At 36.2% G+C, this 27,100-nt stretch overlaps 1 protein-coding gene across 1 annotated transcript in view; it reads right to left on the bottom strand.

Moving 5' to 3' along the window:
* Positions 1-1,061: 1,061 nt before the first annotated feature.
* The window catches only part of PDGFC (platelet derived growth factor C), a 120,498-nt gene continuing 94,459 nt past the window's right edge, over positions 1,062-27,100 (bottom strand). Inside the window, exons 4-6 of the mRNA XM_030947368.1 lie at positions 7,950-8,157; positions 2,357-2,574; positions 1,062-1,695 (exon numbers count right to left, since the gene is read on the bottom strand). Coding sequence (XP_030803228.1) covers positions 1,579-1,695; positions 2,357-2,574; positions 7,950-8,157 — 543 coding nt within the window. The 3' untranslated portion in view covers positions 1,062-1,578. The remainder of the gene's footprint in view (positions 1,696-2,356; positions 2,575-7,949; positions 8,158-27,100) is intronic.

Genomic DNA, 27,100 nt, shown 5'->3' with positions numbered 1-27,100 from the left:
TCCCATTAAATTGTATACTGACAGGTACAAATATGCAACAACACTGAAACATTTATTCTCCCAAAATTAGCATTATTACTTTATTTTGTGATTCATTACAATCTGAAAATCCAATAGTCAAAAAAAAAAAATAGGCATAATGTTAAAGCATTTTACAAGCAAAATACTTTACTGTTTCCATTTCAATTTGCATGGGGTGGGATAAGTGTATGGGTTAAAGAATAAAACATACAGAACAATACCATAGAGTTCATCAAACTGCTCTGCAGAGTGTTACATTCCTGTGAGTGAACAGTACTCAAGCAGCTGTTTCTGCCAATGGAAAACCATACACTTCACCATCGACAAGGCTGCCTTCCCATGACCATGATGAAGCATGACAGCTGCAAGCCACTGGTTTCTTTTCTTGCATTGTAGGTCATTCTCCTTTAAAGAAATTAAAGAGTTAAACAAGCTAGAATGCATCCATCTATGCTCATTTCTTTTCTACCTGAACAAAGGACAATATGGAGAGAGGGAATTTTTAAAGCCAGCTTTTGAAACTGGTTATAATAACCTCTGTCTCTCATATTTTTAGGCTCATGGAGCTAGCAAGCTTAGAGCTTCATCCACATATCTTTGTCTACTATTACTGTGCATCCAGGTAAAAAAACTGTACTTTTCACTTTATGGAAACAAACTGCAAAGAGATCATGCATTTTCCCACTGTAGTCACATTTCTGTTCCTCCAACTGTTTAAGTCTGGCTTTAAAGTCTCACAAAACTAAAAAATAGTTGATCTAAGTTGTAATAAAAAAAAGAATATTAAATACCTTTGGTAAAAATAGATATATTTAACAAGTTTAGAAAAGCAAATAGTTATATCGTCAAAAGGAGAGTATAAAAATGTACACGATAAAAAATAACAAACACACAAAAAAATCATCAGCCATAGTAGTAAGAATAAAGGCACTGATCTTTTCAATGTTTGCTTTCTTAGCTCACATTATTGTCCAGTCTTCCTTCTAAAAGGCAGGAGCATTACTAGAGCATATGGAAAAATCCAGTCCTTCCTACCAGCATTAGACAAATTAAATTTTATTCGGAAAAAGACAGTCTGTTTTAACCCAAGTTTATACAACAGAGAACGCTTTGATTTAGAGTACGTAGGAGTAGCTGAACACAGAAAGATTTCAGGTGTTTTCAACCAGAGGCCAGATGTACTCGAGCTGTAGAAACGAGACAGCCAGCAGGATCAAGTCTCCATGATGTCAGCCTTCTAAATCTATTTTTTACTCCTAAATTATAAATCCATGTATTGCCAAGAAAATTGTGGGGAACAACAACAATACATATATTTTAAATCCCTCATTGATGCCTTTCTCCCATCCTTTCACTGGGCCTCCAAACAGAGCTGTCACACAACATATAATCCCAGTTTGGCTTCTCCTCTTTTTAGAGCTCACTGTAAATCTTCGAGACCGAAGATCCCCAAAGCAAATAACTGAGATTACAGAAGGAGATAATGCACAAGCCCCATAATAGAATCAGCCATTGATTGAATGTGCTTTGAAAGAAAACAGCACAATTATATCATGTTTATCCTTCAGTATTCCTTTTGCACACACAGTCACACTCCTCGTGGTGTTCCAAGGGTACATCTGTCAATGACTTATGCAATCCCCGGACACCAATCCTTGGCTTCAGCTGAAGAACCTGAAGGAGAAGAAGCCAAGCATCAAGAAAACAGCAAGTGCTTCATCACACACCTAGATTATGAGCTAGATTGCACTAGAAACCCACTGGATGACAGGAAGCATATTAAAAGTGAATTTCTTCATTAATTCCACCCACTCATTACTATTTTTGCTTTTACCTCAAGCCATTTACAAAATTGATTAAATCATGTTGAACACGATTAAATCATGTTGCTTTGCCAAAGAAGAGTCTTGCAATTTTAGATTTCCACTTAATTTTATTTAAGAGCAAACAGTAGAGTTAACCCAATTAGAAAATTCTATAATAAATAATTTTAGCTATAAATTTATAGCAAAGGAAAGGAACAAATATTTGTTTCATTAAAAAGTTGATATCTACCACTAGAGAAAGAAGAATGAAAGGTATGGTTTTGATGTATCTGAACTGCACCAGTAAATACCTCAGAAATTAATTAATAGTTACACAGAAAAGTATATTAATAAGAAAGATTTTACCTTTTTCAATGTAATACCTAATTAAAATGCTAAAAAATTATTTACTAAAAGTGCAATACTTAAAATATTTTAATATTAACGGCAGTGCATTAATTTTATTAAAAATAAACGCCCTGATTGGCTTTCATTATTTCCGAACATGCAGATGTAAAAATAGTGCGTACCTCATGGTATTTTTTAGTGACTTTTGTTGGCACACACTGGCACTCGTTACAGCTCTGCTGACAGCAGGCACAGTTTCCACCACAGCGTTTCACCAGCAGACACAGCGGCCAGAAGATGGTGTCCGTTCTTTTCAGCTCCTCACGCAGCGACACCGAGAAGTTGCGCGGGGTGCAGCTGTACAGCCGCGCCTCCTCCTTCAGGAGGTTCAGATCCACCACTGCAAACAGACAGAGAAAATTGTGCTCGCTCGTCTCACCTGCAATCCAAACTCCTTTGTGGCGGATCAACTTCAGCGGTGCAAACCCATGGGGAAGGTTCACTTTTGTGCAGGTTCAGCACAGCGCCATGAACACCATGAAACTCAAATGGAATGATCGCTGCACAGTGATATTCACCCATTATTTTATAACTCTGGTAAAGATGGTTCCATTTAAAGCAAGATTTGGCTGCTGTGTTCCAGTATATGTTTTATCAAATCAACCCTAATGGAAGTCACTTTGTTCACACCAATACTCTGAGCTCCAGCGTTGCTATTCTATGGTCATTTTGGATTTGGAGAAACACACACAGAGCAATTAAGAATCCTGCAAAATTTCAAAGATATTTTCAATTCACTTGCAATAAAGCATTCAAACTTCTTGTTGCAATTTCAATTATTGCTTCTTTGCTAGGGCATTGTAATTATAGGAAGAATGAAACCATTCATATCTAAGCAGAAGTCACTTTTATGGACTAAGAACTTCAAGGAGTTGTCATCATCAGGGAATTCTGCACAGAATAAATAACTGGGCAAGATTGTATATCTATGTAACTATTAGTAGGTTCCATTTTCTCCTCCCTCTCCACAGCAGCATATATAAGAATTTCTGTTGTTCCACTAGGTTTCATTTTCTCTTGGTGTGTCTTAAAAAAAAGTTCCTCCTTGTAAGCAACTAACTTGAAGTGCAAGTTAAAGACATTAATATTTGGCACCAGTTTCCCTATAAACTGGTTCCACTGTATCATACTAAAGTTTCACTATGTCAATGGTTGAACAGCAAGTTCATAAAAAGATCTGAAAGAGAACAAGCTCCTCTATGCTCATCTTAGCTGCATAGTCAAGAGATAACAAGCCTTGAAATAAGCAGTTCAAATTGAAAAAAAAATCATAAGACTGGGGAAAAAAAAAGTGAGAAGCAATGGAATTTGAATTTATTTCAGAAAAGTCAGACTATAATGATCACAATCTAGGATCTTTTCTCTGAATTGTTTTTCTCCACACCTACCATTAAGGAACAGAAGCGATGTCTAATTCACAGGGATACTACTCTCTCTAGCAAAAAACCAAAAGATAAAGAGAACATGAAAACCCCATGATAACATGGCTATTGAGATGAGAGAAACAGAGGCCCTGAATAAAGTGACAAAGACCTTTAACCAACTGGTTTTAAGCTAAATCAAGAGAAAATTAGAGGCAAAAAGAACCCCAGTGCATTAATATAGCTTAAAAAATACTTTAATGTCATATATTCATAAATAAAAATAAATACAATAAAGCTAAAATAAGTTTCTGATCTGAATCATCCTCTAGAGAAATATCTTTTTATCCCTCTCTACTATGTAAAGAGCCTCAAGAGGTCATCAAGAACTTCAGCCTATCAAGACAAGATAATTCCTCCTAATTCTATTTGAGCATAGGAGACATAAAAAAAATTTGGAAGCTGAATTTCTTTAGCAGAAATGTTCACTGGTACTCTCTAAGGTGCAGATCTTTGGGAAGGAATTTCAATCCATGTTCCTTCAGACATTTCTTTTGCAGGCATATCCATATACTGGCATCCATAAGTAAGGATTTATTGTTGTGAAAGGTCAATCAAACACACTGAAGCCTTTTCTTTGCTTGCACTCACAGTGAATGCCAAGCTGGGAAACTTCATTCCATCACTATCAGGTTAACATAGGCTCCTAAATAAACAAAGTGAATTTTAAGAGGGAAGAGTGTTTAATAACTCAAATAAAGTTACTGATAGTATACCAGCCTGCCTCCCACACTGCAAGAGCATTCCTTGGAGAAAGTTGAGGAGAGAGCAGAGGAAAAGAGAGACAAAACTTCCGGGGGAGAGATTCACTGTGAAAAAACAGAAATTATTTAAGCCCTTCTGATCAGCTAATAGCTCTGGGCTGAGTCACTTAAAAGGTGGATGTGTCTACCTCCATTAATCAAGGACTGTGGACAGGAATGGAGTATTTCTTTCTTCTGTAATGTTTTCAAACATGTAATAAGTGAGCTGTCTGAATGAGGATAAAATGCCTGAAGCACACTGTGAGAAGTGCTAGTTCTGCTAATACTTTCTCCTGGAAGATTGTTTCTGCAGAGACTGATATGCTTGGTGCAGTGAATTTGAAGGAGCTAATCTTATGTGCTGCTCAGCCCTTCCCCACGGGATATTGAAAGTGGGCACTGACACCTCTTCCAGCAGGCCCACAGAGCAGTGGGAGAGAGATTCTTGTGTGGTGATGTCCTTCTGCATTGTCTCCTGCCTTCTGGCAGCAGCAGAGGAATGCATCAATTTCCATACCTACAGCTAGCTGCACTTATAGAGAAAAGGGCAATGTGCTAAAATAAACAGCATGTTAGTCACTTTGTCACAAAAAAGAAATTAATTTGAACTCAACCCCTCAGACCTGCAGACATTAATTTTAAAAGGGTTCTGTTGGAGAATACACAGTCAGCTCTTAGCAGGTATCTTTCAGTGTGCTGTACTGTTACAAGAGGCTTCAGGAGAGATGAACAAACGTCATGTTTGATAACCATGCTTTAAAATGTACTAAGGTATATTGCTATAATACCTCACAATGAACCCTGCCCTATCTTATGTAATTCAATTTCATTAAAAGGTCTGTGGCAAATTTATCTAGTGCTTATATAATCACTTCTTTGAAGTGTGTGAATGAAGCTGTTATTTTTTCAAAGAGTAGCTGTCTATTCAAAATTTATTTTAACACACTATGGGCATGAAACTAGATGAGAGAATGTATATATTCCCCTAAAAGTGTTTACTTAACCACAATAAAAGGTTATGTGGATTTCCCAAGTGCACTGAGTTACAGTACCTGTTATAATGTGAACATTTAAACATTCCTTCAACTTGGCTTCCACTCATGTTGTGTGTTTGACACAACAGTCAAGGTTCTTTTGTCTAGCACTAGCTCAGGAGGAGTGAAAGGCTCTGCAGTAGCACATAAATGTGAAACACTAAAATAAAAATAAGTGAAGGATAAAGAATCTAGATGCAGGCAGTAAAGTGTATTTCAAGAGTGTGCCAACACTGGCACATGCAACTGAACTAATCCATGTTCACAGCAGCCTGAAATTAATTGTGTTATGTAACTGGCAATGCAATTGTCTGGCATCTTCTGGATGTGTATTGAGTACCACAGGGAAACTTCTCTCCCAAAACATTTTTCCAGCTAGATACTGGTCTCAAAGTCAATGAAACAAATTAAATTCTGGTTGGGGCACTTGTGTGTGAGCACAGATAGCTGCAGAATGGTTTTCATTCCTAAGCACTTTGGAGATGTTCCTGGGAATGTAAGTTTCTTACTGGCTTCTACAATAGGAGCTGTTACAAAATCTCAAGGAAGAAGTGGGATATAAATAAAAAAACTGTGACATAAAAAACCACAACTGCTAAGGACTATGCTTTGACTGGGACTATTTTTTTCCTCCTTAAGATTTCAGAATATGATCTAAAGATTATACATAGATTTCAGTGGGAAGTGATGGGATAATTTTTGTTGCACAGCAAAATATATTTTATTTTTAAGCATGTTTAATAGTATAAAAGAATCTAGGACTATATTTCGACATCAAAGCCTCTGAACTTGGTTCTTCTTTCCTGACTAAAAGTTTTTGGAAGCATTTTATCCAGAGAAAACATCAGAGACAGAAGTTCTCTGGAATTTAGGTTGTCTAAATATAATTTTTCATACAAATTATTATGTAGGACTGGAGGATATTTCTCTACATAAAGTAAGATACAGTTTTAATAACTTGTTTATGAAAACAGGACAGTCATTTAACTTTTACACTGAAACACTGTAAAAACAAAACTGATTTAATCATTAATCAAAGAGTTTGAATAAAACAAAAATTTTAGGATATGCTCTTCTCACAAACATTTCTTAAAAAGGTTTTGAAATCCAGCAAACATGTTGTTTGAGAGAATATCATGGTGATAAAAATAAAAAAGAAGAAAAAGGTTTTGCTTTTCCTATAAATTGAATAGTTCTATGTCACTTCAACTGGACATATTTTCCACCTCAGGCTATTATATTACAGACTCAGTAATGCAGTCTGAGGGTGGTCTCTATGACAAATGTGGCAATACCATGCTATGTTTATTCAGTGAAAAAAAACTATTTCAGCATCTAATTAGAAGTCTTTAAAAGATTTACTCTGATAGTTTCCTTCTAAGATATGTCTTGCAGGGAGTTTCTTTTGTCAATATAGATGTTATCCAACACCTGCATTTTGTTTTTCTCCCACTTACTGCGTGCTTATGGCATGCATTTGGCAAATACTAAATCTCTTTAATTAAGGAAGTGTTAAATGACTATCTGAGAGCTTTTAAAGATGTTTCCTCCTCTTTGGCTCATAATTTAGCTGCTCTATGCACAGCTATAGCAATTTGGATAGGGTAAAAAGGCTGATTTCTGGGCTCTGATCTAAGAATTAACTGTCAAACCCTTAAATTTGAGCTATGCAAGGTTCTACTTCCTCCCTTTTCTTGGTGATCAGATGATAGCCTCCTAGTTTACCTCCACCAACAGGGAAGTCTGTTCAGTTATGCTCATACGTTTTCATTTTCATGCTGTGTGGTGGGCAAGGAAGGTGTTATTGCCTTCATGCTATCCATGTTTACCCATAAACTTGAAATAGTGGGTAGCATCTGGATGGGATGTGGCAGGAAATTCAGGAGTTTCAGATGTAGAAGGAAGAAAATGAGTTGCTGATCAATAGATCTATAAATTTTGAAAACACAGTCTACTTTACTTCTGATGACAACTGCATGATCAACCCAGACATAGAGACATGGTATTTCCTAAGGTGTCATCAAAGAGAAACATTTAGGTATTGCTGTCAACTCATTTCATGTAGAGACTGGAAAAAATTTAGGGAAATAAAAAAATCATTCACATGATACAAGTGTAAGACATTACCTACCTCAAATTAAAATAAAGTGTTTGCCCTTCATAAAAAAAGAAACCCACAAATTTCAAATATGTTACCCTATCAAGACGCCCTGCTACTTTAGGGAAATAAAGATCTCCCAGGTTCCCCACAGGAAACTGCTGTGTTTGCTAATTTTTTTTTTTTAATTCCCCATTGCTGCCCTATCCTGCTAAATTCCTTTAAGTTTTGAGTTTAGCTATTGTCCTTTTTCAAATAATACAATGGTGAGGACAGTGCACAACTATGGAACCTGCTCTATTTCTAATGTATTCCTTTCTTGGAATATATTAGAAACTCAAGGTGAAGAACGCTCTTAAATCTTTGTCAAGAAATCATATCTATAGCAAGCTGCAAGGCCAGACAGAAGAGTAAATTACCTCTTGACTTCCTCCCATGAATGTATGCTTTCCCAAGAAGCTGCCACGTTGGCCTGTACAAATCTTCCAAATCCAGCTGCCACCGCTCTGGTTCGAGATAGCGGATAAGGTCTTCCACGGTGCTGAACCCAGCAACGGCGTTGTTTAACACATCCAAGGGCAAGGCTGATGGGGGCAGCAGGGATGGGCTGGGTGCTTCTGTGTGGTGCTGCAATCAAGCCCAAGAGAAAAGCACCAGTCAGAGGGTTAATGTATCTGCTCTGACAAAGTACGGTACTTTACTCAGTTACATAGCTGGGAAAGTTTATAAGTGGATAGCTTGTTTCCAAAGGACAGTTTATCTAATAAGACAAATGACAAGAGTCAAAAAGTACCTAATTATTCTTTAGCAATAATTGTAAACAAACTTCCACTGCAGAGTTTACCTACTTCTTATATTTCCAGGCTTGCAGCTAGCATGCCACTACACCTGTCCTTTGAACATGTTCACTGAGTGACGGATGGGACTTTAAAAACAGAACAAAGGGTGATTTAAAAATATGGCCCCATTTACAGGCATTTCCCAAACCCCTCTAGAAATCTGAAACATTTCACATTCTGCTTCTCCTCAGAAACTTAGCCACAATCTTTGCGTTCTTGTCCTTCAATGCAAAATATTAACATACCCCAGTACAAAGACAGCAAATATTCTTGCTCTCATCTATAAATAAAAAAAAAGCACCAGTTGTGTTTCATACAGTGCTAAGAATTATGTTTCTGGTTAAATAATAATGAACAGTGTTATAACAACATCTGGCATAACTAAAATTATTTCTCCCTTACAAAGAGAAAAAAATGCTCCAAATGAAGTCAAAAGTATTTAAACATTGAAATTGAGTCCTGAAAAAGTACTTTACCACAGCACAAATCTCACTGACAAGCTCAGTGGACAGGAACACTTAGTCACAGATAATTCAAGCAAAGTGAGGCATCTGTTTTTGTTCACTCTACAATCTGTTTTAAAATTAGGCATTGATTTTTATTTTCAAAACAATAAAAAATGACAGGAAGGTAAGCCTAAACAGGAAGCTGATCCTGAAGCACCTGAAGTTTAGACTTTATGCTTTTCTGTATGCAGACATTACAGCAGACATTACAACAGACATTATGTCCACGGTAATGCACCAGAGCAATTCATCTGGATCATGCAAGAAAGATGAAGAAAAATTTGAACACGCTGCTGATTTAGGGGATGGAGAGGACAAGAATATGTGTTTATATAGATATCTATATTTTAAAATCCTCATAACACTTAGTGTCAAAATGGCACTGTCAGTACTGTAATGTGAACTGTGTATATACTATAATCTTTTCTATATATAATGCCAGATCAATAGCAGGGTAGTCATTTACCTTTTCAAAATTATCAGGAAATTGATGAGAAATGCAACAGTTATGCTGGAAAAGAAGATTTACTGTGACACTCAGCAGAAATTTTCTAAAATATATACTCCTGTGGTAGCTGCATCCCATACCAATAATAATATTTTATTTTCTGTCCTCTAAATTCTATTAAATATGCAGTTTTGGTTTCAGCTAAATGTGTGGTTGAAAGAGCAGCAAAAGGGAGTAACCACTATGGCCTTCCTATTTTTTGCTTGAAGGCTTTCTCTACAACTTCAAGAAATGCAGCCACTAGAAGGATTTGTGCTGCTTTTTGACTGGAAGTCTTGCAAAAATAATACAAAACATAGATTAAGTGTTCTGCTACTTTTACTTTTACAATATTTTCATCTTGCTAATCATTTCCATTAGAGTTGGTGAAACAGTTGTTTCCCATCCTGGATGAATGTGGTTTTCAAAATATTAAAATATTTCTTCTTCTCTTTGCTCTATTGCCTGCATTAAAAATAGTTACATGTTGATCCATCTATTCCATTATGATAATAAAGCAAGAGATTCTGGTCTATAATTTAAATTGTTGCTTTTAGCAAAATATGTTACTTAGCAGGGTTCAGAAGAGTGCTGTGACACTGCAATTCAGATGGTCAAAAAAATAAACCTTCCAAAATTTTTCTTCCTGTTTTTCTCTACAATGCTGTAACAGCCACATTTCCTGGTTTGAAGGTGCATGGTTTTACTAACATGAAAAACAAAATCAATGGTAGAACTAATAACTGAAGTAAAAAAAAATCTTCTATTTTGTTTTCAGCTGAAGAATTTACTTCAGTGTCTTACTTCTGCTAGGATTTTTGTTGCCAGAGAAACAAGTGGATTCTAGAAGAAAATGTATTGATCTAGAATCTATATCCATATTTACAACTTACAACACCCACACTAAACAATACATACGTAGCAAGTAATCCATCTGTTTATGGCATTCTGGATTCAATAGGCATTTGCCTGAGTTAAAATGTTGTGAGGATATGGTGAATCATTGCACTTAATGGTAACTCACAATTAAAATTGCCATCACTTTCTAGTCATTCTCACAGCAGCCCAAAACAGAAAGAAAAAGTATTTGAAACAGCAAAATCATACAGCATTCAATGTTTTAGAATAAAGTCATTAGGATCTCAGGATTGAGAATGTTTTTTCCAATAATCTTTAATGTTAGTCAATTTAAATGACAGTTAAAATGTATCAAAGATTAAAGATGATTGATATCATAGAGCTATAAATGCTGTGTATTGAATTTGTGACATAATAACCTTTATGAAATCTCAATTCAATAAACTGTTCAAGATAAATGGCACTTCTAATTATACTTTACATTGTTTTTACTTGGTAGTGCATCCTAATTATTTTATTAATAATTTAAATCTTTTGGACAGAACATCCAGGGCAGCATAAGTGGTACTCCTTCCAGTGACAACAAGTACATACTGGAATTCTATACAATTTATAATTTCACTTGACTTTCTCAAAGTTTGCCATCTATAGGCAGAGTTTACACATGCAATAAGGTTTTACTCACAGAGCAGAAAGCAGAAATTACTTGAAGCAAGAAATTAAAACTCAACTTCATGGATGATACACACCTTTTAGAATAAGCAAATGTGGAACTTCAGGATAAGTCTGATAATAACATCGTAGCTGCAGCTCAGAAATGCTGAAATGCTTTCTACCTGAAGCTTTCAGTCACTTTATAGTAAATCTATCACTCCTGTTGCAATTTAACCTATATTTCTCTAGGCAGTCCTACCTGGATGCCCCACTCCACCTGCATGGCTGGCACTCACTGGTGATCTCAAGGCTCTCTCTGCGCTGTGCCATGACACAGCAGCCAGTGGGGGTCAGAGAGAGCGATGCCATTTCACAGCAGAATGGTGCTGGGAAAGCCTCCCAGGAGGACCACTGATGATCTCTAGCTGTTTTGCTGCTCAACATTGATGGAGATAATGATCTGATAATAAAGCAGCCATCTGTCAAGTGGACATTTATTTTATAGATGGCATCATCTAATTTACTCCACAGAAATTTCTCATGTCTCCCCTAACAGGTCACCTAAAAAATAATCAACATTTGATTTAACATATATTTATTTATCTGACAGGGGAGATACAACCCAAGACCGCAGACACTTCTGCTGTCCAAATATAGCAGCTATCCAAGATATCTTTCCTGATGGAAACCATTTTCTAGAAGTGATGTTCTCCACACTCTGCTATAATAAATACTAATTGACAGTAAACACTTATTCTGTCATAGCAACACATTCTCAACTCATGCCAATGTTTTAGGTTTGAGATCACCTTTCATATTTTTTTTCCCTGAGCATGAATAATTTCTGTCAAGATAGATTTGACAAATGCATCAAGTTCTCTACATGATTCCTCCAGTAAAAAAAAAAAACCAACATGCTGTGGTTTGTTTCTGTTTTTCTGCCCAGGAAACAATTGCAAATTGCTTTAATAAGCATAAATATGCTTAGAATCAAGATAGAGACAAACAGTTGCCTATTTACTGTTAGTTAAAATGATTCAGGATGAAAACCAGAGCAGAAAACACTGAACTTCTGCTGGCCTGTACAACAGCCAAGAATGACAATTGGTGTTGGATCAAACAGAATTTTCTTCAGGTTTGTTTATACTGTATTTCTGTATGTGCACTTAGCTCTATCAAAACAAATACCACACAGAAATCCCCTAAGTTGTTTACAAACATACAAGACAGACCAGTAGACCCGTTTAGGCAAAGTTAAATATATAGACTTGGGGAAAAGGATGGAAATAATACAGACTAGTGTCACAAGACCATCCAGCCCAGAACATCACACATAACAGTGCCCCAGAAAAAATTTAGGGACTAAAATGCATCTTAGGGTGCTCACAATGTTAGTTGTGCCCTATTAAAGGAATCAAATTACTCCATCTAGCCTCTTTCTCAAAGGGAAAAGAGTAGGACGCTATTGTAAGTAGAATAAGAAGTGAACCCTCACTGAAGCAGCAGATTTGAACAAAAGCTTCAATAAACAAATTTTAAATTATATAGTGCAAGTTAAAGCCTAAAGTATTATTTAGTATGTAGCCTAATATGAAGACCTATGATTAATTTCTTGTTCTGACACATATTTCTTGTGTTATCTGAGCGCAGTATTTAGGCCAAACTTTCATAATGTAAAGCATCTGGAGGTAGTATCTCCTTGCTATGCCAGCATGATTGTGTATGTGGCTGATAATAAACAAGAGGCAAACTTCTGAAAAAGAAGGATATACCTGCAACAGCAAAGCCACCACAACTGAAAACACACCAGCTGCTAACACAAATACAGTTTTAGATCCACTCTGGCACCAGGAATTTCACAGCATACAGGTTTGTAACACAGGTTTGTAACCTTATCAAATCTGTGAAATGAACATAAAGGCAATTCCTTGATCTCAAAAATTCTATGAGAGAATGAATGCAACCATTTTTTGCTAGATACTCATTATTGGTTTGCCTGAAGAATACAGAAGTGTGTTAGACAGATACCAGGTATAAATTTGGGTATGAGACTGGATATTATAACCTTTCCTCTTTGCCACTCTCTGTCTGTTCTTTCCTTGAACTGTACCTGCTCCAAGGATAAACAATTCGGAACACAACAGCACTGACCTAAAATCTACACAAGGTCAGCTCTTCATAGCTCTTTTATGACCTAAGAAAAGCCTTTATTTTGCTCCTCGTTCTCAGGGTAAGAGTACTAACGCCCTAAAGGTACTAACACTACCCTCTTCCAGTTAAAGGAGAGGCAAAAAATAGTAATGTTAGGTTGCTGCCGCCAGGAGTAAGGAATTTCATGTTTAATAACGCAAGCACTAACTTAAGATTAGAAGAACAAAAACAAGTGAGTCAAATACTTGGCATGACAGGACACTTACAAGTACTGAGTACTATGTCTAAAATAATTACCTCCCCACAAAAGAAATCCCCACTTTTTTTTCCCTTTCTTGTTTTGAAGAAAATATTGTCAAGCAGTTTCTGAGTTATGACCCATTCATCAGTTGGCACAGTTCAGAGAAAATAATAAACATCAGTGTAGTTTAATCAAACTAGAGGGGACTCTAAAAAAGTCTCAAAGGAACCTAGTCTCCCCTGAAACACAACCTGGATCAGTAATTTGAAAGATATAACATATTTCTCTTAATGAAATATCTGTAGAGTTCGTTGGGTTTTTTTTTTAATTATTATACAGGAACACTCCAAGTCCTGCTCAGATTTTAAGATATGCTTTTGAAATTTATAGTACATGCACATTCTTGTAACACGAACTAAAGAACCTGTTTTCTTCCTTTATAATCACAGGTAACCCTCCTACTAGCATCATTAGAAGCTCTGAGAGAAAGCAGATCTCCAACTCTTTCGAGTTTGCCCTGAGGGCACAAATTTCTTCACATAACAATAGCTCTTTGTTTTCTCCCAGAAGTACATGCAGTAATAGGCGTGAAGAGCCTAGAAATCCTGACCTGCCTGGAAAAGCACACACTTTTACTTGCTTGCATCCATGCAGTACAAAAGAAAAAGCAGTAGTGAAAGTCTCTCATTTATAAAGACATCTTCTCTGTGCAACATTAATGTGCATTGCTAAGAAACTGTTAGTCCTGTTCAAGTTGCAAGGCAGAAGGAAGTCATCTGTAGCTAGGCCTGTGTGCAAATACCCAAGCAGAGAAATCAAGCTCCAGGATTCTCTTCTTATGCCTTATGCAAAAGAAATGAAAAAAAATGAGAAAAAAAAAGAAAGAAAAAAAAAAAGAAAGAAAAAAAAAAAGAAGAAGCCACAGAGGCAGATAATTTAGGCTGCCAAAGCCAGGAATAAGGCGAGGATGTTTACTGCACGTGGTACAGATGGGAGTCAGGAAGGCTGCCACAGCTCCCATCCACTGCAGCACTTATTCCTGCTTTGGATGAAGTTACTGTCACAGCAGCAAGGATGGCTGCATGAGAGGCACATCACCCTGGGGCTGCTGAGCAGGTAGGTCTGGTGAAATAATCTCCAGTGGCACTGAGTTAAACATCCCTCTCTTTCAGCTGGCCTCCTTTCAGGGGTGCAACCTCTGCCAGTCAAAGAGCACACAGGTAGAGGGGTACTAGCCCTCCCCAATTTAATGCTTCTGAAAATGAGAACCACACTGCAGGATGACAGCACCCCTCTTTCCTGGGCCTCCAGCTCTCTGCCTTTCACATGCTTCCCAAATTTCCTACAGAGTGCTAGAACCTCTCATCAAAAGCTTGTTCAGGCTCTCTTCATGTGTGTGCAGGGTTTTCCTTTCATCTCACTGAGGACCTCATTTGCTGAGTATCCAGGCATGCCCTTGCACCAATTTACGTTTTAAAGCCAGAGATGGCTTCCCAAACTCTACATCCATATTTTTGCTACTGTAGTTTGAGGATTGCTTTCTGAATAGTGTGTAACCTCTACTCTCCATAACCACCAACAGGAGGAACATCACAGAGATCACAAGGGAAAATGAACATATTTGCTCCTTTCTGGTTTTGCCTGTCACAGGTGGGAATAAGATAATAAAGATGTGCAAAAGTAGCAGTGGATAACAGTCTTATAGCTTAACTAACAGCACAACATTTCCTCAGGCTAAATTTTTGAGATAAAACGTTTTTTGAAAATGTTGAAATATTCCCCTAAATAGAGTTTCTGTGCGCTTCACAGAGAAGGCCTGGAATCCTAATTGTGCTGGAAACAACTGCAAGATGCTCCCAAGGAAGCTAGCAGCATGGAAATAGCACAGAGTGTCACTAATCATCAGTGTTCCTCTGGCAAATTGCAGCTTTTCTCTGAAGTCTATGCACACTGACACCTTTTGCAATGGACAGTACAGGTGTGAGAGACAGAGCTGACACATTTAGAGCTAGCTCATTAACTCTCAGAGGATGTCATCAATTGCAATAATCTCTGGAACCTATTTTCAAAAAACCTTTAGGGATTGCTTAGCTATCATAAATACCTATGATCATGTATGTGTACATAAATGGTTGTGTTTATATATGCATAAAATACAGTTTGATTTTTCTGCGATCACATGTATCAGAAATAAATCACACTAATTCATTTTAAAGGCAAAAAGCAGAAAACTGATGCTTAGCCCTGTATTGTATGGGAGAACTTATTGTCGATACACTTCATCATGTTATTTTTAGAGGTTTCTATTCCTAGGAAATATATATACAGACACAACTATATTTCTTGGATGCAGTTGCATGCATTGATTTTTTTCAGTGCATCAGGTCTCATTGAAACAGCACGTGCTACTTCATGAGTATTTCATAGGCACTACAAAATTATTTGCCTCTCATTTACTGGAAGTATTTGTTTTTTTACAAAATGACCCAGTGGTTCTTGTATTCCTTTGGGTAAGAACTTTCATTCACTGATTTATTCTTTCAGCTAATTAAGGAGAGAAGAATTGTATAAACAACTCTGCTTGAAAGCTGTGTTGCCAGCATCTTTGGCAACTGCAGAGATCTCAAGCCATGAAGCATTTAGCGCTGCAAGCCCCAGAATCCAGAAACCTGGCAGATTCAACCAGATACTTGCAATGGAAATCAAATTCTGACACCTTTTTTTCTACCTTTCTAATTGGTTTTTAATTGCATTTGCCTGTATTAGGAATTTGTGGACATGGTAATGAACAGGATTCTAGATAGAAGACTCAAAGAAATGTGAGACATCTCATGACATGGACACATTTTGACTCATCAGGCAAAGACCCAGCCTTTCTATTCTGAAAGCAGGACCTGACAAAGTTGAAATTCACTGAGTTGAACAGGAAGCATTTAAAAACAAACAGTCTGTGATAATCATATAGAACAAGTTATGGCATAGATTATCTCCAAGACAAGAAACTTCAAAGTCAAATCAGCATGTCAGTTTGAATCTCGAGTTACTTCCTGAAATAATTTGTCGGTTTTTATCATTTTCAATTTACTGTAGATATGCAAACTAATTTTAGGTTTATCATCCCAGAGTCAGGGTTACTATTAAGAATACTTGTGGCAGAGTAACATTTAAACCATAACTACTTCCAAAATCTTAATTTTTAGTGAGCACTCTCTGCTTCTTTATACATTTCTCTCTTTTAAATGAGACTTTAAAAGAAAATTTAGAGTGAGATTTCCCCATACCATACAACTATATATATATATATGCCATAAGAAAAAGACTACCTTTTGTGTCTTAGTAACAACTGCTAAATATTTTGATTTCTGAACCTCAGAGTAACTTTCATTATAACATTTTCAAAACAAATTTATGAAATGTATTCAAAATTATCTGGCTGTTCCTGTCTCATGCATAAGCACATGGAAGGACTACAACTGCAACTTTAAAAAGCTACAACCCAGTAGATCATGTTATGTCTTGTACAATTTAAATGTACAATAAAAATATTTATTCTAATTCAGACCATGGGCAATAGTAACATCTATATATACATTTTAAAGGGTATGAAGTGTGTTTGTGTGTTTATACAGATAAAGTACCTGCTGAAAATGACTGAAAGTAGACTGCATATAGGCAAAATGAAGTACCAAAATAATTTACTGAAGTATAGTTTCTCTCATCACAATCTCATAAAATCTTTCTTTGGAGAAAAATCCTGTCATGTGCTTGCAGCAAGGTGCTAAAACAAGCAAATCCCCCAGTGTTTGAGAAATCATAACCTTCATGTCTGATAGCATTTTTTTTTATATTCACAGGACTGTCCTAAACAAATTAGCAGCTGCAGTGAATCCTTACAACGTGTGGAACGTGTGAGGGAACGTGCAGGACAGGTGGTCAGCTATTCACATCTCATGGGACTGCTGCTGATTGCTGCAGGTTAAGTTTTGGAAACATGAAATATTTTCCTAAGTAGTAACTCTGTCCTCCCTGTCTTAGTGCCTTCCTTTCAACTCTCCTTTATTAACTACTCATCACATATTTAAGGATATTTAAAGTTTATTCCCTGCTTAATCTAGCTCATTGTTAAGTGGTCATTGCAGTCTTGTATCCATTTGCAGGGCAGAACTCTCTATTGATTACTTGCTGACTTTTCAAAAAAGTGGGATATTTTCTCCTCATACTGCTCTCACTGAGGAGTTAAAGTAGAACTCTACAGAGACCCTTCAAAAACTACGTCAATATTTCATTGCTTGATGACTTACTGAATATACCCACAATTACCTTTTTATGTTTCATCTCTAAGCTCTTAAGGCAGCTTCATTTTTGTTTTGTGCTTGAACTGACCTTGTGATTAAAGCAGTGGGGTATTTAATGACTGTTTTAAATAGTAGTGACATCACTTTGCACTAAAATATTCCTTCATGGACATTCAAATGCATGACTTGACAGCTAAATAAGAAGTGTTTTTTCAAAATGCTGCTATAAATAAACCCTTTACCTTCATTTTGTGAATATAAAGTTAAATGTAATTTTCTAGGTTGTCCTGTTTTGATTAATGTTGTATTATGCCTGCAATTCCCTTCTAGAAGGGAAACCTTATCAAGATTTATATATCAAATACTGGGAACAAGAAAGAGAATATCTCTTCTCAATATTCATTATGATATCCTTATATCTTTTTTTGCAGTTTATATTTATTGTACAGAGACCCTGGCTCCAAGACTTAGCTGAACTTTAGCAGAATAGGATTCCACCACAGCCTAGCTTCTTTCCCTGACACTTGGATACTATGCAAGTCCAGTATACATACCTGCAGGCTGAATTGTGGAACCTGAATTTTACTCACAATATGAAATTATCATCAGAAAGGAGGAATAACATCGTAGTTGAACTGACAGCAAATAAAGTGCCCAAATGAATCAATGCAAAAGGAGATTCCTGCAATCAGATGGCAGTGAGCATGTAGTCTTACGAATGTTTGCTCAGATCTTAATGCAAATGGGGTTAATTAATCACTACATTTATAGACACACCTAAAATGCAAGCAGGAAAACCTTGTGGCTGCTATATTTATGATTTACAGTAGCCTTTTTTTTATTTTCTGTACACAAAGCTCTAGTTTAGTTGACTGACAGTAGCTGATTAGGAATAAACAGCCAACATAAGTGCAGCTGTTCTGAATAGAAAAAAGGTTTTGTACATTCTTTTATGACAAGGGGTATGGTCAGCCATAGTTATGGGACACCATGTCTGCAGCCCTTTTTTAAAATTACTCATTTTACTCAAAACACATATAACAGCTTAATCAAATGAAACAGCATTAAGTGTTTGGAGTCAGTGAATGAACTGCTCTTTAAATTCCCTCTAGGAACTTCCCCACTGGAAATGGGTAGGTGTTCTTCAGAAAATGTTTACTTATCCCAGTATGCTCACAGGAGGTTCATCAAACATTAAACACCAGGAATGAGCGTTTGTTGCAACTGGAAAGTGAATTTCCGAAGGACAATGAAAATTACAGTGAACACTACTTTAATTTGATCCCTCAGTATACATGTTAAATTGCATTCCACAACAGCTTTCTGTTCATTTCATATCACAATAAAATGAACACACCCAACATTCCTGTACAGCAGACATTGTAAATCAGAGCTTGTCCTGCCTTGAAGGTAAAAAGTCCTTGAAAAAAGCATTACTTTGCAGGGAAAGAACTTCATCTTTGTCCTAATATATCCATTCTTAGTGTCATCAAACATTTCATGTTACCTCATTATACTTTGATATGTATTACACAACTAGAGTAACGTGATTGAACAACAAATAAAAGTCAGGATTAATTGGGAAAGTATGCTTCATAAGAGAAATTTAAGAAAAAGTATTTTGAAATTCCTTGCATGTAGAAGTAAAATATTAAAAGCATAAATACAAAATCATAAGTAGAGTCTCAAGCAGAATAAACAGTGTTATAGAGAAGACCTAGACATGAATAAGAGACAATGGGATCCTGTTCTAAAAATCAAATCTCATTCATATATTTTAAGAATAACATCATAAAAACAGATATTGAGCTCCTAGAGAGGTCCCAGCTGAAATACAGTGTTCAGATTTATCTCCAGCACTTGTGAGATACATGTAGAGAGAAACAGGATATTCATGTGAAAGAGCAAGATGAAAACAAAAGAAAGAACCATAATAAAAGATTAAGTGATACAACTTTCATCTCGACAAGATCAGGCTGACAGGAGATAACAAACATGCAAAAGAGCATCAGATGATCAGCTGTTCCCTAGTCCATCAATGACAAGAATTATTTAAGTGTTTGAAAAAATTTTATACAATGTAAAAGTGTGCAACAGATGACATAGGGAACATCTGAAATCTTCATCCCTGGACTTCAGGAACAGCACTAGAATCCAGCAAGAATGAGCTTAGTGTATCTGCTCCCCCTTAGAGCAGGACAATTGCTCAGAAAAGGTCAAGCCCCACTGAGCTCTCTTCCAGCCTTGCATCTCTGGGACTCTATTGCAAAGCATCTACCTGGTGACCTTGATCTTTCTAGAAGATCCGTGAAATTATGCTGAGGGACATGCTGAATTTTAGAAACTGATTAATTGTAAATAATGTTAAAATCTCTTTTGACTAACTGTGCCAGAAGCTCTTCTGAATACATAACCAAACACTTTTTTTCTTCAGTTAGTCTTTGTCCATTTCTATATTTTAACCACTTGAATTTAGAAAACTAATGGTACATATAAAAACAAATAACTGCATGCCAGTATACCTAAATATAGAATATATGGTAGAAAAATGCTTTTTTTTAGCTGAATGTCAAACCACAAGCCTTTAACTAAAATGAGAAGGAAACTACTTCAATTTTGGACTTTAATTTAGCTACTATCTCTTGAAGAAAACTAGGGAGTCACAGGTTTTTTATTAAAAGTTAGTTCCTTGGGAGTAGCAGAAGTTCCTTTGGCAGGATCATTTACAATTTCTTTGAAACCTCAAAATAGTATGTAATATAACACACTTGAGAAGATGGTTTTAGTATCAGCTGTAAAATAAAAGTAGCTGCATTTCTGTCATGCTCTACTTTTTCAAAGCTATTTAAAATTGATCCTTCAAAGATGGTTTGAAAGTAGAGTGCTTCATTCTATTTCTAATAGTCTCCCATGAAATTTGGTGCTGCTTATAGCATGAACAAATCCATTAAAATAGAATTTTAAGGCACCACCATAAACAACTGCCTCAGCCTGATTCTTGGTGTTATTAAAAATGAAATAAATCTTTGAAAGAGTCTAATTACTTTTACTATAATTAATAAATATATGTTTTCCTTTGTACATGCAATTACTTTTTAGCCATTTCCTTGACAAAAAAAGAAAAGAAGGAAATATGACTTCTGCCAAGAAATAAACTCATAGTATTAACAAATCCAATATTTTGGAGAGAAAATCCCATTCTCTTGAGGATTGACAATTAATCAGCTGTCTTCCTTTAAGCCTGATATCTTCAGTTATAACAATGTCACTGTCCAAGATGTGACCAAATTCTCTCTAATTAATCTGATGGTCAACTAGATCAAGTATCTTGATTGGATGGATGGATGGATGGATGGATGGATGGATGGATGGATGGATGGATGGATGGATGGATGGATGGATGGATGGATGGAAGGAAGATTGATAGATAGATACACAGACAGATAGATACACAGACAGACATACAATTATATTTGTTTGGGCTTGCTATCATACCATGGGTATAGGTACCCTTTTTAACAGAAATGATAGCAAATTATACTGCTTTATGTCCTCAACCAGGCCATTAATCTTCCTTGCAGCATTTTAAACAAGACTATTCAGGCATTGATTGTGGCCCCAGTCCTGCCACCAGACTGTTCATAGCAGTGACACTGGCTGAAAGGGATGCTCCCATGTGCACAGGCCTTCATCTCATTTCCTCCTTTCACACTACTCTGGTTTTGCACATTCACTGTGTTGGAAAGCTACCAAGTCAAAGCACCTGCCCAGGAAAGGAAGTGCTGCACACCAACACTGCACTAACCATAACCCATTTACAAACTGCTGCTATCTGCTGTGCCTTACTGTCACTTTTGAAAGAGGTGAAGGTTTTCTTCAATTTTGTATTTCAAAAGCATAATTTTAAAAAAGGTGCAAAGCCTTTTAAAGAGTCATCTTTCATTCTATTATGCTCATGTATACTTTCTAACCCATTTGAAAAATTAATATTTATGCCCTGAAACATACTTTTCTGCTTGTATACATACTTAAACTATCCCTGTGTCTCTTATTTTCCCATTCACTGATTCAGCAATACTGTCAGTTTCTGATGATTTAATGTATAGAGTTAATTACAGAACACAAGACATCAAAAACTGTGGTTTTCTAAACTTTAGTTAATTGTGGTTTCACAAGCTGCTATTCAATGCAATCTAGGAAGTGGTTAGATGTAGGGCTTATTATCAGTCTAAGTAAAAAGCCAAAGCGTGAGGCACTGGTTGCGCCTGAATTTTCCAGCTCATAAGAAATATGACTTTCTGTGAACTGCAGACATTGTGGGATTCAACCGAGAGAAAACAAAGTGATTTGTTCCCTTAGCCTACTGGACTGAAAGATACTGGCTAACCACAAGTTTATCTTTTGACTGTCAGAAAATCTACTTCATAGCCATATCATTGAAAATGCCCTTCTACATCCCCAACAAAGCACCATCTCAGAAAGAAGCCAAATAAGAAGATAATTTAAGATGATATTAAAAAGGCATTATTTACAAGCAATGATCACTGAATATATATTGTGGTATGGTTTTTCCAGTGCATGATGGACACTGCAAGAAGAGGGCAAAAAAAATAGAGAGGGGCAGGGGAGCGGGAAGTGACTTTGCAAGGAAAACACCAGTCAAGAACAGTCATTGAAGAGATCTGCATGGCTAATTCTGGTGGGATTTCTCCCACCTGCCCTACCCAGTGAAGCCCCATGAGACTATCTGTTTGTTTAAATAAGGATAAAAACACATTCTGCAAGTTATCAATACCAAAAATAAAACATAATTGAGATGTTCTGCATGAATTACACTTATGAAGCAATGTTAAACAAGTTGAGTAAAGTTACTGTGGTGACTGCCATGCTTTGCTGAAGGAAGATTCAGTCTTGTATTTGGAGAAAATATTTTCTGTTTCTGTAAATGTTCATACATTTGAGATACCTAATTGCCAAAAAGATAGTATTACCATGTCCTTAGCCTTCTTTCATTATTTACTATTTAATTTGAAGCTACTTGGCATCTTTCAGATTATCTGTGCAGTCCCAATGGACAAACAATGATTTGAATGAACAAATTGGGATGCCTGAGCACTAACCACTTGGGGAATGGGAGGGAAGACAAATTGTCATCTCAAGTACATCACCATAAACTTAATTTAAATTGCCTGAATTTAGATGAACATAAATTCCCTTTGTAAGGCTACATTTCAGTTAAGAAGTCAGAGGAGGACATTTTGCTATTTAACAATTCAGGTTAAATTCTCAAACAATATACTAGTATTAGATATGAGTTACCTTAGCAACTATTATGTTGTCAGAGAATTCTGAGAAACTAGGATGCCTCAGTAAGCAACTAAAACACTGACAACTCTCTTCTTTTTTATCTCCTGCAATTCAGCTACTCGCAAAGAAAATTAAACCAATTTTTTGGGATAACCACTGACTGTAATCTGAGAATGGGAACATCAATACTGTTTTTAACCTGATTAGCATAAAAGTTTAATTCCTCCAAGCAATCTTTACTTCATTACTGAATCTGGTCCATGGTGTATAATTCACATAATTCGGAGATTAGAGGAATACATAGATGCTGGGTAGAACATTAATCTCAGTGTAATAAATATCTACAGGGAAACAGTTATTTGTCAATTAATTAATTAATTAATATATTTTAAAAAAAAATAAAACCCCACCAAAATCTATTTAGGACTGAATAATGTGACCATTATTGTGATGGTGTGGTCATTGTTTTTCAGACTTACAATACCCAATAGTTCCTGTTGAAGGCAATGGGAACTGCATATTTAAAAATCTGTCACCAGACACACTGTAAATGACAAAAAAACTAGAATCAAAACTTCCAAAGATTTCAAGCCTATAAATTGGAAAGTATATGATTCTTATTGAAATTTCAGTAGTGTTGCATATGAATAGAAATAACATTAAAATTGCATGGAATAATAAATTCAAGTTGGTGCTTTGTTAAAACAATTTTGAAATATATTTATTCACCTGATAAAGCCCATAGGAATACCAAAATGACCTAACCATGACAATTTGGGTCTATAGCAATTTCCAGTTATCACCCCTTGGGTAACTTGACTATTGTTTTCACTTTCTCCTCTGAACCTCCATACTTGGCAGAAACAAGCTGCCATCCTTTTCCTGCAGAAAGAAAAATATTGGAAATTACCACTCTGCAAGAAGCCATGGCCCATGGCAGACTCTAACTGGGGACAGAACACTGAGCATGACAAAGTCAGAGCAGGGTATAAAAGATCTAAACTGAAAAATTCCCATGCTGTACTCCATGTGTTGCTTCCTCATTCTCTTGGGGGATTGTCAATTGCTTCATTACTAATTCCCTAATTGCTCTATTAGAAGATTACCTTTGTAAGTATTTAACTAAGGACAATGGAGAAGTCTTTCAAGAGTAATTGTACTCTTATAATTTATTAGGGAATCAAATTCTGAGAAAAATTAAGAAAGTAATAGTGTTATTAAATCACATTTTTCTGGTTTCAGATTTTCATTATGACTACACCTTAATATTTTGTTCCTCTTTTAAATATGAACCACAAAATTTAGGCTAGTTCTATCTATAAAGTATCCATTTACATTTTTGTATAGCACCAGTTTAGTTAATTGTGGCTTTATCCATAGCTGACTTGTTTAATGATGCTCCTTAGATGGGCACAAGTGTTTCAAAATTATCAATAACTTATTTGAAATGGCCTGCACAGAAAAGTTGGCCCTGTTCACACTTTGATACCTTTTAATGGATTGATTTTCCAAATACCTTTGTGATTTCTAAGTTTCAGATGATGAAATATCAAACTTTATAATGAAAATTTTAAGATTTTTTTCCTCTTTAACAGCAAGTCCCTTTTCCAATTTAAAGAATTAAAAAACTTTCTGAAAAACTTTTAGTTGTCTTTGTACTGTTCCCTTGACCACATATCTTTGATTTTTGTTGCAAGGCTGAGCTATACTCTAAAGCTTTTATACCAGCAAACAGCTTTAAAGCTCTTATGAACCTTAATTCCACATGAATTTTGCATCAAAGATATACTGCTGTTTTAGGCATCTAATTGAAAAGGGTTCCTTTCCTACATGAAAGGTGCCTCTGACTTTATTAAGCAAAAAGGCAATTAAGTAAATACAGTATTTAAAGATATATATATATTGACAGAGTGCAAACAAGAGGAGATCAATGACAGAACTTAAACTAAAAGACAAGCATTCCAAGCCAAAAAGGCATTACACAGATGAGTTAAGAGCAGGAAGTATTTTATTATTAACTTGTGATTACCCAGAACATGTCACATTGAAAAGCCCAAAGACAAATATGCACACACAAATCAGAAGAGTTCAGCAGATTAGAATTGATGATTGATGATTTTAGAAGATAAGCAAGGGCAACCCTATTAACAGCTTATATATTAAAAGCTTACATATATGTGGTTAACTGTCCTTCCATTTAGAAATTTAAAAATTATTTTTAATAAGAAATATAGATGATGACCCCTCAAGAAATACAGATGATGACTGAGAGTGTTTGATGATTTGGCTCAACTAAGTTATTTTACTCTCCATGGCTACTTAGTCATTTTGGTTCTGTCAGTCACAAGGGTTGGTTGCACAGCTAGCAAAAATTAGTTTTCAAATATATTTTAAATTTAGGGGTTTTCAAGCTTCAAAGACAGTGGCCTTTTAAACACTCACATGCAGGCACAGTAAGAAAAATAGTGAAAATAAAACACTTGAAAATTCAAATTCAGGAATTGCATTTACTATGCCAGCAATTCACTAAAATATGAAGATACTGATTTCTAACAAAATTTCCTTAGCACTGCATCTGTCTTTTTAAAGATGGTCATGATTTCTAAAGGGCCCTTGTCATACTATTAGAAGAATATTTAGAATAAGAGATGCCTACTGACAAACTGTGAAGCTAAGTGCTACCAAAAGACACCAGAGCTAGATTCTGAACAATAAGTCACCATATTGATTGAATTATTGACACTACACTGAAAATCCCCATTCTTCCTAACACATTCTGATGAGACCAAGAAGTGCTGTAAGGCATGTCAGGTGGAGTTATTAAGTTATTAGAGAGTTCCCCCAAGAAGTCCTTTTGCAGCTGCAAGGGAAAGGCTATTAGAATCCACCAACCTCCACAGTGCCTGTAGGATTATATGCAGAATTTCTTGGAAAGGCTGTGCCATCTGCTTTTACACCTCCACCTTTCAAGTGCCTTTAAACCTGGTCTTTCATGCATTAAAACACGCCCTTCAACACGAAGCCCAGCATTCTATCTCTCCTCGTAAATGACCTTTACTTTTTTTTTTTTTTCCCTGTGATTTATTGCTCAGCTCAAAAGCAGAGGGAAATTAATAGTCAGGCCTCTGGAAATGTCTTTGGTCAAACAAGCTGCCTTCCATTGCAATATGCTAGGTTCTTTAAATCTACTTTTGTTTTTAAACAACTACAGCTTTCCAACAACATCAGCCACCTAGGAGCAAACATGGAAGCAGCCTTCCTGAATTCCTTGTCTACAACCCTAGCCTGAGATAATTGCAAGAACAGATGTGACAGCTTTGTGATTTCCTAGACTTTCCCATGAAAGCAAAACTGAAAGCTTTTCAACAACAATCCTGGCTTCTTCAGCCAAACCTTTCATCATCATCATTAAAAAGGTTTTGAGCACTTATAGAAGCTAACAAATGACAGCTCATAATCCCCATCTGTAACACCAGAGGCCAGGTACTGCAAAGAATAGACAGGTGCAAATTTTGGTATTCCCATAGTGCTTATTAACTACCCCTTTTTAGAAAGAAAAGGATTTGTCTTAACACCACTACCAATATCCCACATTAATCTTCCCACAAGCAAACTCTTACCCTGAAGCTACTATACACTGTTATTACTCTGTCAAGAATTTTCCTCCTGAATTTAAAGAGGTGCCTCTACCAACCTGTGGAGCTAGACTGTGCTGTAAGCCATCTACAGCAGCTGCCCCACAGCTGAGTTTGTCTCAAATGTCTAGAGCTGCCCCCTTCAGAGCTCTAGGATGTGAAAGTTAAATAAAATAAAATAAATTGAGAAGTTGCACTCTTCTATATCAACTTCTTTAAATTAATTTTTGCTCTTGCCTTTTTCTACCAGAATTGTAGTAAGAAAATTTAGCACAGTACACACCACTAGACTTACTGCCTGTTTTGCTGGGGTGAGGCAATGGATAGGGTTGTGGCATGACTAAGACATTTATATTGAATAGGGACAGAACAGGAATGCACCTAAATGGCATAACTGAAAACTATGGTGGTGCCTGAAACCTAGTATCAAATGTACATTTTCATACCTTTTTTTCAGTTAGCAACCATGTCAGACACAACGTCTCGGTGTGATTAGGAAAAAAAAAATCAGGGCTGTGCCAGTTACACAGGGGATTACTTTAAGAATGGGATAGAATCACTTTGCTTTGGAATTTGAAGAGAAGCCATCACCATGCT

The sequence above is a fragment of the Camarhynchus parvulus genome, chromosome 4 (assembly GCF_901933205.1).
Source record: "Camarhynchus parvulus chromosome 4, STF_HiC, whole genome shotgun sequence".
Taxonomy (NCBI): Eukaryota; Metazoa; Chordata; class Aves; order Passeriformes; family Thraupidae; genus Camarhynchus; species Camarhynchus parvulus.
Note: the sequence above shows the minus strand (reverse complement) of the source record. Positions and strands in the feature narration are given on the sequence as shown.